The 13,972-nt window shown below is 53.0% G+C and overlaps 3 protein-coding genes across 3 annotated transcripts; 2 read left to right on the top strand and 1 right to left on the bottom strand.

Moving 5' to 3' along the window:
* The first annotated feature begins 406 nt into the window (after window positions 1-406).
* Window positions 407-964, top strand: LOC120667651 (F-box/kelch-repeat protein SKIP25-like). The gene has a single exon (XM_039947685.1). It carries the CDS (start codon window positions 407-409, stop codon window positions 962-964), a length of 558 nt encoding a protein of 185 aa, XP_039803619.1.
* A 4,016-nt stretch (window positions 965-4,980) lies between these two features.
* On the bottom strand, window positions 4,981-6,110 carry LOC120665043 (ethylene-responsive transcription factor 8-like). Its single transcript, XM_039944467.1, has one exon. The coding sequence runs from the start codon at window positions 5,950-5,952 to the stop codon at window positions 5,269-5,271; it is 684 nt and encodes a 227-aa protein (XP_039800401.1). The 5' UTR covers window positions 5,953-6,110; the 3' UTR covers window positions 4,981-5,268.
* Window positions 6,111-10,468: 4,358 nt separating this feature from the next.
* On the top strand, window positions 10,469-13,962 carry LOC120667650. The gene is made up of 5 exons (XM_039947684.1): window positions 10,469-10,701; window positions 11,652-12,322; window positions 12,397-12,653; window positions 12,737-13,565; window positions 13,904-13,962. Exons 1-5 carry the CDS (start codon window positions 10,469-10,471, stop codon window positions 13,960-13,962), a joined length of 2,049 nt encoding a protein of 682 aa, XP_039803618.1.
* Window positions 13,963-13,972: the final 10 nt, after the last annotated feature.

The following is a 13,972-nucleotide window of genomic DNA, read 5'->3' as shown; positions in this document are numbered from 1 at the left end:
GAGCCGCCCCTCCGCGCCGCACCCTCCCTGCTCCCTCCGGCGGCAGCGGCGGGCGTAGCCCCTCCCTCGCCGGCCGTCCTACCTCCTCCCTCCCTCGATGCAGCTCGGGTCGACGGCACACGGCGAGTGGGCAGGGCCGTGGCGGCCAGCGCGCGGATCTCCCCCTCCCTCCCCTCCACGGCGGCGCGCGGGACCACTCCCCTCCCCACTGCTCTCCCATGGCGCGCGGCAGGTACCCGAGAGCCGGCGCGGGGCACCGTGGAGGGGGCGCCGCCGGCCGCCGCCATGGGCCGTCGCCGCGGGAGGGCCGCCGTGGAGGGGCGCCGCCGCAATGAGCCGTCACCGTGGAGGGGGCGCTGCCGGCCGCCGCCATGGGCCGCCGCCGAGGGCCGCCGGACAAGCGCCAATGGACGACGCCGCCGCGGAGGCCGAGCGCTCCCGGACACACGCGCAGGCGCAGCGGCGGCAGCAGCAGCCCCTGCTCCCGGGCCCGCCGGACCACCTGGCGCAGCTCTGCCTCGCGCCGCTCCCGCCGCGGCTCCTGCGCGCCGTCTGCCGCCCCTGGCGCCGCCTGCTCTACTCGCCCTCCTTCCCGCCGTTCCTCTCGTTCTACGCAGTCCTCGAGGACGGCGCCGACGGCGGCGTCTCGTTCGCGGCCTACGACGCCGTCGCGGGCCGCTGGGACGAGCTGCCCGCGCCGCCGATGCCGTCGCCGCCGCCCGGGCTCTGGCACCCGTCCTTCCTCTCCCGCCGGCTGCCGCTCCAGTCCGTGGCCGCCGCGGGCCGCCTCGTCCTCGTCGCGGGCTCCACGCAGTCGCTCAGCCCTGCGCTGCCCCGCCCCATCGTCTTCGACCCCTCCGCGCCCACGCCGCGGTGGCAGCTCGGCCCGCGGTTCCCCTTCGCGCCGCGGAGGTGGTGCGCCGCGGGGAGCGCGCGGGGCGGCGTGTTCGTACAAGGGCAATAACGTCTTTTTCACCTAATTTAACAGTCAATCTAACAGCTAACTCACGGAATGACCCTGAGGGGATTGGAGTAAAATTTCAGTGGCTATGAAGGGATGGCCTAAATTTTGATGGCATTTAAGGGATTGGCTTAAATTTTGATGGCATTCAGGGAATTTACTCCTATTTGAGCCCACCAACGCTGCTCCATTCGCTCTCAATTGGCTGCTGTCGCTTTATGAAATAAATGAAGCAGCAACAGCTGAATAAAAAAGCAGCACCTAGCTGAGCTGGAATTCGTTTTTTGCCAACAAGCAGGCGACGTTATAAGCTTTGCTCTTAGTACCGTGTCGTAGCTCTATTCGGTACTAAATGTCTTTCCCATGTAGACGCGATCGAGGCGTAGACCTAGAGACTGTTTGGATCCATGGGCTAAAAATTAGCCCCTCATCTTTTGGCCCATTTTAGCCTCAAATGATCCAAACCTGTGGAGCTATTTGGGGGTGAATTAGCCCCTTGAAAAATTAGCCCCTGGGGCAGAGGTGCTTATTCAGGTTATTTCTGTATGGAGCCCACCAAAATGTCACTTTTCTCCTCACCATCTATGCATGGAAGGTAGAGTCAATGATTAGAATATATGATTTAATCCTCAAATTATGTCATGGATCTGAGCAACTCTAGAAGCTAAACTTTAGAGAGCTAATTGAATGGCCAAATTTTAGTCCTCAAATTAGCCCAAGAGCTAAAGATCCGGCTCTGGAGTTTCCATTTCACAATTGAGGCTGTGTTTAAATCTTTTTGGCGTAATGTTTTGAAAGAAAATCTTACTATTTTGGAGCACTAAATAAAGTCTATTTATAAAACTTTTTGCACGGATGGGTTGTAAATCGCGAGATGAATCTAACGAGACTAATTAATTCATGATTAGCGGATGATTACTGTAGTATCACTGTTGCAAATCATGGATTAAGAAGGCTCATTAGATTTATCTTGCGATTTACAATCCATCCGTGCAAAAAAATTTGCAAATAGATTTTATTTAGTACTTCATGCATGTGTCCAAACATTCGATGTGATGTTTTTTGGTGTAAAATTTTGGGATCTAAACAAGGCCTGAGTACAAAATCCATGAGGTCGATTGACAAAATTTCCATTTTTATTACTTCTTGCATGTAAAGTGCAACGTTTTTTTATGTAGAATGATTATATATAACCGTTCTACAGAAAGCATCATAAACTTTTGTTGTTTTCTCACTTCTTGGAAAAAATGGATCTAAACACCATGGGCAAAAAGTAGCAAAAGTTGGGCTGCAAAATATTTTGCATTTGGAAGCAAGGAGTCGCAAAGAGCGTCGAACACGCGTTGCAGGGTAAGCCATGAGAGTACGAGCCAAGAGAGTAACTTTTAGTACTTGGCGAAAACTTCTGTTACTTTGCCCTACATCTAAATACTAAGATGTAGAGTTTGTATATCGAAAGATTTGGTGTAAAAACTTTTGGCCAAAAGTTTAGCACTCCAAATGCATCTAAACAGGCGGATAGTGTCTTCGGTTAAATAAAAAAAGGATGGTCATAGCATAGGGCAGATGTACTGTACTATTCATTCTTCCCGAATCAAAAGCCGTTTTTAATTGGACTAAACCAGGACCTTTGGTGTTTAAATAAAATGAACTTGGTGCCATTCTCCACGAAAGTTAAAAACAACCACTTGATATTTACCGAAAAAAAGGACAACCACCAGATCGCTCCGTAATCAGCGTGGATGGACCAACAGAGCACTGCGCATAAAGAGCAGGAGGCAATTTGCCCTGCAGCAGCGGCAAAGACTTTTGACCGCATGCCCGGCTTTTCTTTGGTCTTCTTGGGATCCACGGCCCAGCTAAGTTCTTGGGCTAAGGCCTACTACTCCCTGGTACGGGACCAGTAACAATGTAGGGCACCTCCAACTTTTGGGTGCGCATGGCGTGCCCTTTCACGTGTTGCTGGCTCTAGCGTAACCGCATACTACAAACAAGGCCGATCGAGTTTTTTGATGGGCCCCACACCTCAGCAGGACACAGCTCCACCGCTCTCTAGTATTCCAACTTTCCAAGGCCACAGCTCACATTCTTTCTCCTTCACCTTGGAAAATAAAATTTCCAGCTTCAGAAACAGAAGTGCAGCTGCAAGGCTACAGTATATATGTCGATTATACCTTGTAACACAATATTAATTTTTTTGGGTATTTTCCCTGTCGACAAACAAGTTTTGCTGGTATTTGAAAAAAAAAACCAAACGGTAGCAATTGAATTTTTTGTGCTGCCGTTCTCGAACGGATCTGCAAGTAGTACATGTCCGGGACGACGGCGTCAGAAGGGACAGCGAGTTGGTGGCGGCAGCGGAGCGGATTTCCACGGATCCCTCTGCGGCCAACACGTACAGCGACGACGAGAAAGCGGTCGCCGCCGCGAAAGCAATAGAAAAACGCGCGCACAGGCACAGCCGGTGGCGCCGTGCGCGACGGGAAAGCGGCGACCTCCCTCCCGACGGTGGGCCCGCCCCCGAGAGCGAGGGCGAAACGGCCGGCGCCCCGCGCGAATCACCGCGCCCCGATGATGCCGCCGCCCCGCGCCTGTCCGCCGCGGACCACGCACGCCAGGTCCTGTCCTCCTCCCCGAACCCGCGCGCGGCCGCAATCACGCAACACGGGCGCCAGCCAATGGGCGGCCGCCTCCCGCGCGACCCCTCGGGCCGGCCTCCCCACCGGCGCTGGCGCGCGGCCCGGGGCGCGGAGAAGCGGATCCTCCCGCCCGGGCCGGCAGGCGGCCGCGCCAAAGGGGGCGAGGCGGGAACGGGAAGTGAGTGGCCGGCAGCGCCGCGCACACGTGGCCCATGGGGGCGGTCGCCCACACGCTCACGTTACTCCCGTGATCACGAGCGGAAAGGGGGGCGCCAGCCCGGCGCACGTCCGCGCAGGCACGCCGGGACAGGACGATCCCGCCGTACGCGCACACCGACGGGGCCGAAAGATCCACCCGCCCCACCGGGGCCCACCCACGCTGCTGCCGCTGCCGCTGGCCGCTGCCGCCCCGCCGCCGTGCCGCCGCTCCGGCTTAAATTAATCCGATTCTATTATTAAAATATTCCCACCTCCCATCCTATGTTTACCCGTTCGTTATCCACATGCGTCACCTTGTACCAGCGGCGGCACCCGGCGGAAGCACCTCCTCGCTGGAGCCTGGATCTCTTCTCCCCGGCCCAACAGCCTGGCGGCCATTAGTTTTTTTTATTGCTTTTACTTGGTCTGCGCCTGACACTGTGCAGATCGATAAAGCTCGCAGCGCGCCTGCCGCCTGCGCCCCGGGGAAAGTACTGCGCACAATGATGCGGATTATTTTTGTATTTTTTTTTGATCCGGTGGGTTGCGGTGTAGTACTAGGCTACTAGCAGTGCTCCTCCGTGCTCGCTGCTCTGAAACGGACACGTACGCGTGACCTAGACCGGACGGTGGATGTCTACGCTTGGCGGCGAGACACGACCTCGCCGGCTCGCCGCTCGCTTTGATAAAGGTGACGTTGCATGGATCGCAAGTAAGCGCCTACTAGGCGAGGTTTGAACCCATGGCCGTGTTTGGTTAAGGCGGTAAAAAATTTCGCGAAAATTTTTCTGTTCTTTGACTATTAATTTAGAGTATTAAATGAAATCTAATTACAAAACTATTTATACAACCCCGTGTAAATCGCGAGACGAATCTAATGAGACCTATGACCGCGTGATTATAAAATAGTTATTGTAGTATTACTGTAGCAAATCATGAATTAATTACCGTCATTAGATTCATTTCAAAAAATTACATCCGTCTCTGAATCCCTGAAAAATTTTTGCAAATAGTACTCCACGCGGAAGTTCGTCTGTTTGTGAAATCTTGAGTTGACGTTTTACCAAACACTGCCATGAATGAAAGGGAGGCATTGCTGATGCTTGCGGCCTGATGGTAGATCTCGTCACGCAGTTCAGTTTTCTGAGAGAACAAGAAGCTAATGGATCGAAGCCTTTGGGATTTTCCGAGCCGTTTCTGATGACTATCAAAACACTTAATTAATTAATATAATCCGGTCCATGACAACGCCGGCAGGACCTGTCTTGGATGACAATACAGCTTTTTTTTATCATCAGCTAGAGCTTAGATCCCCGGCGGAAAAACTATTTACAAAAATGTCCTCCCTCTCTGGTCTGGTAAGAGAGAGGGCCTACGCGTAAACATACAGCCAAGTTTCTTCTAGGGGAAAAAGGCGAAGGAAGAAACGAAGAAAGGAACTAGTGCCTGTCATCAGCTAAACTCCGGCGACTAGGCCTCCGCCTCCGCCGGCGGCGGGGAGTTCAGATCGAGATCGAACGCGGAGGCCTTCTTCGCCGACACGGCGGCGGCGAGCGGCGGCGGCGACAGGTCCACGACCGACGAGGAGTCGGAGTCGCTCTGCGCCACGGCCGCCACGGTCACCGTCGGCGGCAGCTTCAGCTGCATGTGGCACCCCGCGGCGGCCTGGCTGAAGATGTAGTAGGGGTGCGTCACGGGGTAGCCGCTGAACGGGAAGCGCACGCCGGCGCCGGCGCCCGCGGCCGCCGCGCGGTGGAACAGGTCCAGCTCGAGCGACGGCGGCAGCGGCATGGCCTGCATGGGCGCCTGCACGTCGCCGCCGAAGGACTCCACGGTGCTGCTGCCGCCGCTCCGGCTGCCGGCGGTGGCGGCCGGGGGCACGGACGCCGACGAAGGGTAGGGGAAGTTGGTCTTGGCCTTGGCGCCGCGGTACTCGCGCGCGGCGGCGTCGTAGGCCCGCGCGGCCTCCTCGGCCGTGTCGAACGTGCCGAGCCACAAGCGGCTCTTCTTGGCCGGGTCGCGGATCTCCGCCGCGAACCGGCCCCACGGGCGCTTCCTGACGCCGCGGAAGTGCGGGCCGCCGCCGCCGACGCCGAGCGCGAGCCCCGGGGCCGCCGCCGGTGCCATCGTTTTCTCCGACGTTCTCGGCGCCATGGCCTCGTTCTTTTCCTTTGTGCGGGAGGCGCGCACCTGCGGCGTGTGTGTAGGGGAGGAGGGGGTGGCGTCTAGGCTTGAGGTGGGAGGAGAGGAGGGGGAGGGACTTATAGCTGGCGGGGAGGAGGGGGTTAAAAAGGGAGGCGATGCCGAGAGCGGGTGGTGGAGCGGCAAGAAGGAATAAAACTCGGCGCAGTCAGGGAGCGCTTTGACTGTCCGCGCCGCCGCCCCTCGTCGTTTGGCGGCATTACAATTCGGCAGGCCGATTTTCCGATCTGGACCCCCGGAGAGGAGCAAATTGCACACAGCCACGAGGAGCGGCCTCAATTTGAAAAGAATGAAATGCTTCACGGCCACGGCGTGGGTGCATGAGCGGCATTCCGTTCCGCTCGTAGGCGGCTAGGCGCGGAAGAACCATGTCTCAATAAAGGCCGCTGCTTAGGGCGATTATAAGATTCAAAATAAAACAAAAGTCGGTACGGGCCAGGTACAAAGTAATTTCATCTTCCAAACATGTAATGCGAGTTTTTTTTTCTTTTCATCTGAGATCATGCGGTGACTATGATTTGTTCAAAGTATGCACGAAGATTATCTTGTTACAATTCCACACGGTCATGTAAGGAAACTTGTCGTGTTGGCCATTCCGACGGTCAAAATTAATCATTGTAGGTCATTCACTCATTCCATATACTTTCTGTTTTGGAAACGAGTCAAATAACTTGCTTGTCTGTTCATGGACGTTGTGATTTCCATTTTGGTCCCATGAAAATTCCACATTCATCAGCTAAATTAGACAAACTAGAAAGACATGGTACTAGGCTAACTAGATTGAGTATTTTTCATCTTTATTTCATTCAGCAACACAAGAATGTAGTTGCTCGTAACAATGATATTGTCAGTAGTCACTTTAAGTATAATTTGTTTTGGAAAGTTGAAGTTAATTTGTATGTTTGTCAAGTGTTTCTCTTCAAACTATTTATGTAGAGTTGCGCTTAGGTGAATATACAATTATATGACATCCTACAAAGGTACACCAAAGAGAATGCTTTAGTGCTTATTTGTAATGCAGGACTGCTTTAATAGATCGGTAAATACAATTTTGTGCCCTAGAGGGCTAATGTGTTACTCCCAAGCAACTCCTAGCATCATGACTCACAGAGTCACAGTCTCATTTAATTTTGAAGTCAAATGACCAAAGTGATCCAAGACCGTCCTTCAATCGTGATGTTGTTGATCCATCAAAATTGGTTAGGTAAAGCAGGCACTTCCCTCAAGCAATTTATATATGTTCTAAACCTCTTGCTTATGTCTTGTCGCGAGTCATGAAGCTTAGATTGAAGTATGAGGGGTCGTTGACCTTGTTGATAGTGAACATTTACACGATCTAATGGAGTCTTTGGCCCAACCCTTCCGCTGGCGGGTGATTATCTTATTCATAAGATTTCTTGTTGCTCATGTAATCATCTCACTTTGATATCTCTAACTAGGAATGGTGTCGACGTTTGTTTTACATGAACTTTTTTATTTACAATAATTTGCACACACATATGTATACATTAGAGTTTGCTTGGGCTCCCATTCCACAATTATGTTCCTTTTTTTTACTTCTTACGCAATTCAACTCTATGGTCTTAAAAATATATATTTTTTCGAAATTACTAATCTATTTGTTAAAACAGAAGCTCACGACAATCAAAGTTCGGAATCCCAAAGGTCCAAGGCTCCAAGCCTGGGGTGCGCTCGTGAAAATAGATCCCCTGGAGTTCAATACAATAATCGCTGGACCGATGTACCGGGGCGCAAAATAGGCGTGATCCCATCCCCATCCATAAACAAAAGGCATCAAAGCCGCCGCTGGGTGGCCCCCCGCGGGTGCGTCGTACTCGTAGGGCGGCACGATGTGGGAGCACGTCACGGGCGGCGTGGGCCCCGCGCGCGAGGACGCATCACGATCCGTGCGTCCCGAGCCGCGGTCTGCGCGGCACTCGCAGCCGTGGGGGCAACCAGCCAACCAACCCCAGCTCTCGCTCTCTCTCTCTCGCCCTCGCCGCCCGCGTGCGCGCACAGCTACGTGGACCACCCGCCGAGGGACGGAGGACGGAGGGAGAGGGAGCGCTGGCCGGCCGGATTGACTGGACGCCACCTAGCTTTCCGCTCGGCGCGGCACGTCACGGCACGGCACCTCCTGGCTGTCCCCCGCACCGCGCCTCGCCCTGGCGTCGTCGTCACCCGGATCCGTATCTCCAACCGCATCGTCGGCGCGGCGCGGGCGGGGCGGGCGCGCGTGACGTCCGCTGGCTGGGGCTGGGCACAGCTGCGCAAGCCGATAAAGCCGCCCGCCGCTTAGCCTCTACTCCTTTCGTCCCAAAATAAACATAATTTTTTTGCTCGAAATTGTGTTTGTCCCAAAATAAACATAATTTTTTTGGCTCCTAGAAATTGTGTTTGACCGCTCGTATTATTTAATTTTTTTACAAATATTATCACTTTTGTAATAATTTATTACATCACTAATAATACTTTAATAATATTTTATTTATCTTATCGTTTTTATAAAAAATTAAATAAAACAAGCGATTAAACATAATTTCTAAAAATCAGAAAATTATGTTTATTTTTAAAACCTTAAAATTATGTTCATTTTGGGACGGAGGGAGTAGTCACCACGTAAAACGTAAAGTGGCGCCGGCCGTCGGGGGCTGGCTGGGGCGATAAGTAAGAGCGCCGCCTAGTGGGATGGGACAGCTGACGACGGCACGTTAGGCGGCGGCAGGCGGCCAGCGGTAACGGGCCGTCCGAGGCGCGTGCGTTGGCGGGGCCCGCGCCGGCCAAGTGTCGGCATCGGCTCCGCGCCCGCCGTGCCTGGATCGCACCGCGCGACAGCCTCGCGCACCGCCACGCGCCAGCCGGCCGCGACGTGCGCCCGGGGGGGCAGCGCGCGTGACGACGCCCCCGCCCGCCCTCCTCGCCGCCCCGCGCCACCGCACGCTCGCGACGCGACGCTGCTGCCGCTCTTCCTCCGCGGCCGAGGAGGACCACCGGTTCCCAACTTCCCATCGCCGATGCCGCGCAGTACCGGGCGGGCACGGGCACGGGCGCGCGGCACCGCACCCCCTTGTCCCTGTCCGTTTGCGATGAGGTGGGAACGTCGATCTGGACCTTGGGCGGCGGGAAGCCGAGCTCGTGTTCTCGTGTACTACGAGTAGTCAGGTGCGTGTAGAAATCGGGCGGCGGGTTCGTTCGGCGCGCGGAGCTAGCGGGAGTGGATTTCGCGGAAAATCTAACTGGCCGCGCGGCTAGCGCTCTCCGGTTCCGGTCCGGGTGGCCGTCGCCATCCCATCGGGGTTTGCGTTGATGGAGTTGCCGCTCGGGGCCTGGCGTAGACGTCGTTGCTCCTGTACCCGCGCTGGTGTAGCTACAGGAGGCGACCTGATCTGACCGATTCAACCGTTGAACTCAGTTGCCGGCGCTTCAGTGGCGTAGCACAGTGGTGCATGAACCGAGAGCTCAGGGTTGCAACCATACTGCTGCGCTAGCAGGTAGGGATGGTCCAGCGAATGCATCCTGAGTCGTGTCTGTAGAGGAATTTCACAAAAGGCACGAGGCTCTAAAATTATCATAGGTTCTTCAGTCCCTAAGTACCTTTTTTCATGTACGTTCCATTCTTACACGAGATTTCTCTCCATCTTTTACAGTTTTTGCTGCCACTGCGCCGTCCGCTTGCATCCGCATACTAGACACACGTTATTTTTTAAAAGAAAAGATACATTCAAAATGGACTAGTACTACTACTAGTCTACTACTAATTTTACCGTAGAGCCGTTGCAAGAAACATGCGTTTACCGTACTCTGCTTTGCTTTAACATGCAATGATTGTTTGTCTTAACAGCCTCCGTATGCAATTTTAGTACTTCTTCAGTTCTAAATTATAAGTCATTTTAAGAATTTTGTAGAGTCAAAAAATTTCAAATTTGACCAAATTTATATAACAAAATAATAACATTTATGATACCAATTAAGTATTATTAAATTCTTTATTAGTTATATTTTCATATTATGTTTATTTGATGTCATAAATTTTTGTGTTTCTCTCTATAATTTTGATTATTTTCCAAAAATTTTAAAACGGCACGGCACAAAAACCGGCACCCGCTGGCCGCTGCCACAGCGTGGAACTTTCGTGAGGACGCGGGGCGTGTCTGGCCGGCCGTTGGCCGCCTGCCGCCCGCCCTGGGCCCCACGGACCGCGCACGGCGCCGGATCTGGATTAAACGCTAATCAAACCCCCCGGCCGACACACTTGCGCCTAAAGAAATCACGACGCCCCCCGTACGACGCCAGGTGACCAACCGGACCGGCGCGCCCCGGGATGAGAGGACCGAGCGCGGGCCCCGGCGGCGCGGCGGCATGGTTGGCGGATCACGCCGGACGGATCCGGGAATGATTCGCGCGGCTCGGCTTGCCGGCCGCGCCGCGGAAAAGAGAAAGGCGGGGGTGGGGTGGGGGACCGGAGACCATGGACCTGGAGCGAGGAGGGGGGGAGACAGCGACGGCCCGCGCGCGCCTGCCTGCCGGTGCCGCCCGCGCCCGCCCGCGGCACCATCGAGCAGACCCCGTCAAAATCTCGCGTCGTGGGCGCGACGGCGACGGCGCGGGCCCCACGTCAGGCGCCGCGCCGAACACGCGTGCCGGCGCCGCGCCCGCCTTTGCTGCTGCTGCTGGTGACGGCTACGGGTCGGGACGCGAGAGGTGCCGAGTCAGTGGGGGCGTCCTGGTGAGTGGGTCGCCGCTCGCTGCCGTGTCTGGCGCTAGGTCGCCGCCGGGTCGCTAGCAACCGCCGCCCGCGCCCAAGGTTCACAATTTCGGCGGAATTTCGGCGAAATTCCGGAAAAAATTCCGTTTCCGCTAGTTACCGGGAAGTGGAATTTCGCTACTTTTCGGTGAATTTCGTTTCAAAATTCAAAAATTCAAAAAAATTTGTAAAAAAAATATGAAAAAATTATGATAAAAAACTAGGTGCATTTTTGAGCGACTATCACTTGAAATCGTTCAAATATAAGTTGATTTGATTGGTTAAAATCACTAAATGAGTTCGGACCCGTTAACGATGAGTGGACCCGTTAACCCGTTAACAAGGTATACCTTATCTGCTCGTCAGCGTGAGGGGTGACGGTCGCCCGAGCTCTTTTTTCCCCACCACGTTCTCCTCTCTGGTCCCCTCCGCCGCCGGCGGCGATTTTCGCCTCCCCGCACCGAAATTTCGGCGGAAAGGCGGCGAAATCCGGGCGGGGTGTAGCGGATACCGTTCCCGGGAGACGCTGTCGGGATGGATCCGTAATCCGGGCGGATTTCGGTGCGGTTTCGGCGGAAAACCGGTGAAACCGACCGGATTTCGCCTCGGCTCCGGGAACTAAGGTATGAGAAGGTTTTTTTTTATGTTGATGCTTGTTGATGTCGATCTAAGTTAGTTGATTTGAGATTCTAGAGACCAAGTGACATAGAAAGCATAGAAAAAATCAGTTAGTTGATATGTATGAATTTTTTCATGTTAGTCTCAATGTATGAATTGGTAGTTTTAATGAATTGTTAGTTTATGTGATATTCATGGGTTGTTAGTAGGTATTCATCAAAAAGAACATGAGTTGCTACTTCATGTGTTATTCATGAACTTACACCTTACTATTTTTCTGTAATTGTAGGACAATGCCAGACCTAGTGTGGGAGCATGGCCAAAAGATCAGGGGTGGTTTCAAATGCAAGTATTGCAGGGAGGAGAAGAGTGGGGGAGGAGCAACAAGGTTCAAAGAGCATTTGGCACATAGGGGGAAAGATGTGAAGGACTGCCCTTCGGTTCCAGCCGAAGTTAAGGCCTTCTTTAGTGAGCAGTTGGACAGGAACAAGGCTAGAGCTAAAGCAAGGGCCCGAGAAAAGCTCCTGAGGGACCAATCTGCAAGGAGGCCGCACATTGATCTAGAGAAAGAGGAAGGCCAGGGGCTCGACGAGGATGCAGAACTACAAGCGGCCTTACACCAGTCCCGCCAAGAGTATGAATTTATGCAGCAAGCTGGGCCACGATATGATAGGGGTGGCGGATCGGGTGGTGGTGTTGGAGGCAGTGGTGGACCGCTGCCTTCGATGTTCAGAAGGAGCCAGTCACAAGTCCCCGAGAGGGTTAGGGACTACCATCTAGGGTTGAGCAGTGGTCCACGGCAGCAAAGGATTGATACCGGCCCATGGACTGTCAAGGGGAGGACATCAAGAGAGCTTCTAGGGAGGGCATGGGCGAAGGCGTGCCATGCTGTCGGTATTCCCGGCCGGAAAGTCGATGACCCATACTTTAAAGCTGCGATCGTGGAGACCCAGAAACAAGGTAACAATGTATATTTTGAGCTACATTACATATCCTTCATTGTGATCTTAATGCTTTCTCTTCTATGACCGCAGGTGTTGGAATCAAAATACCATCAGGGAGGGAGATAGATGGAAAATATTTGGATGAGAATGTGAAGGAGATAGAGAAAGAGATAGAGAAGTGGAAGAACGAGTGGGATGAATGTGGAGTCACGATCATGTGTGATTCGTGGACGGGGCCTATGCGTAACTCGGTCATTAATTTCTTGGTGTATAGCGGTGGCACCATGTATTTCTTGAAGTCCATCAATGCGTCCGACAAAATACAGGACCATCAATACTTGTTGAAGGTATGTCCATATATCGAAGCATTGTTCTCACCTTGGCATAAAATATAGGACCATACGCATATCACATTGGCAATGTTGTGCAGGAGATACGAGCAGTGGTCATGAAAGTGGAGCCTCACAATGTGATTCAGCTTGTCACGGATAATGGTTCGAACTACAAAAAAGCCTGCAAAATTATATGTCATGAGTTCCCTACCATTGCATGGCAGCCTTGCCTTGCCCATACCATCAACCTTATGCTGAAGGACATAGGGAAGTGGCCGGAGCATGATGCTTGTATTCGAAGCGCGCAACGAATTTGCAGCTGGCTCTACAACTCCAACAGTTTACACAGCATGATGAGGGAAGCCATCGGAGGAGAGTTGGTCAAGTGGAATGTAACAAGATTTGGGACCAACTACATGTTCCTTGAAAGCATGTATAGGAAGAAGGACCAGTTCATGACATGGTTAGTGTCACCTGAGTTCCGACGGTCCCGCCACTTCAAAAGTGAAACTGGAAGGTACATTTACGAATGCATCACAAGTCTTCAATGGTGGGCGAATATGGAGTATGTGATCAATGATGTTGAGCCTCTGTACATGTTTTTGAGATTTGCTGACACAGACAAGACACCTAATTTGAGTGAGGTGACAATGGAGTATCAAAACATGAGGCAAACATATGCCAGCAAGTTCAGCAATGACTATCCCCGGTTTGAAAAGATCATGGCTGTGATAGATGCAAGGATGAACACAGTGATGTCAGGCACATATATGGCCACTGCTTGTGCTCTTAACCCTTACGTGCAGTACAGTTTGGGCACATCACAGACAGTCATGGCAGTAATGCGCAACGGTCTGGAGAAAATGTTGAATACTAATTCAGCAGCAATTGCATTGCAGGAATTTGAAATATTCAGGACGAAGCAAGGTGAGTTCTCTAGTGACATTGCTAGGCGAATGGCCATTGACCGGAAAACTTCACCAGCTGCTTGGTGGGCAACATTTGGGGGAGATACACCAGTGTTGCAAAGGGTCGCTCGACGCTTGTTGTCGCAGTGTGCAGCCTCTAGTGGATGTGAAAGGAACTGGAGCACCTTTGCTTACATCCACACCAAACTGCGCAATAGGTTGAGCCACCAGAAATTGGATAAATTGGTCTTTGTGAACTACAACCTCCGCTTGCGTCTGCAACGTGCTACTAGAGGGGCCGATCCATATGACTATGATCCAGTTAGCAGTTTCATGGATCTTTCTTTGTACCGGCAGTCATCAGCAATTCAAAATTGGATGAAGCTTTCAAGGTCCAATGGAGACCCAGCATTTGATGAAGACTCA

The sequence above is a fragment of the Panicum virgatum genome, chromosome 3N (assembly GCF_016808335.1).
Source record: "Panicum virgatum strain AP13 chromosome 3N, P.virgatum_v5, whole genome shotgun sequence".
NCBI lineage: Eukaryota > Viridiplantae > Streptophyta > Magnoliopsida > Poales > Poaceae > Panicum > Panicum virgatum.
The sequence above is the reverse complement of the archived record's forward strand: the minus strand, read 5'-3'. Positions and strand labels throughout refer to the sequence as shown.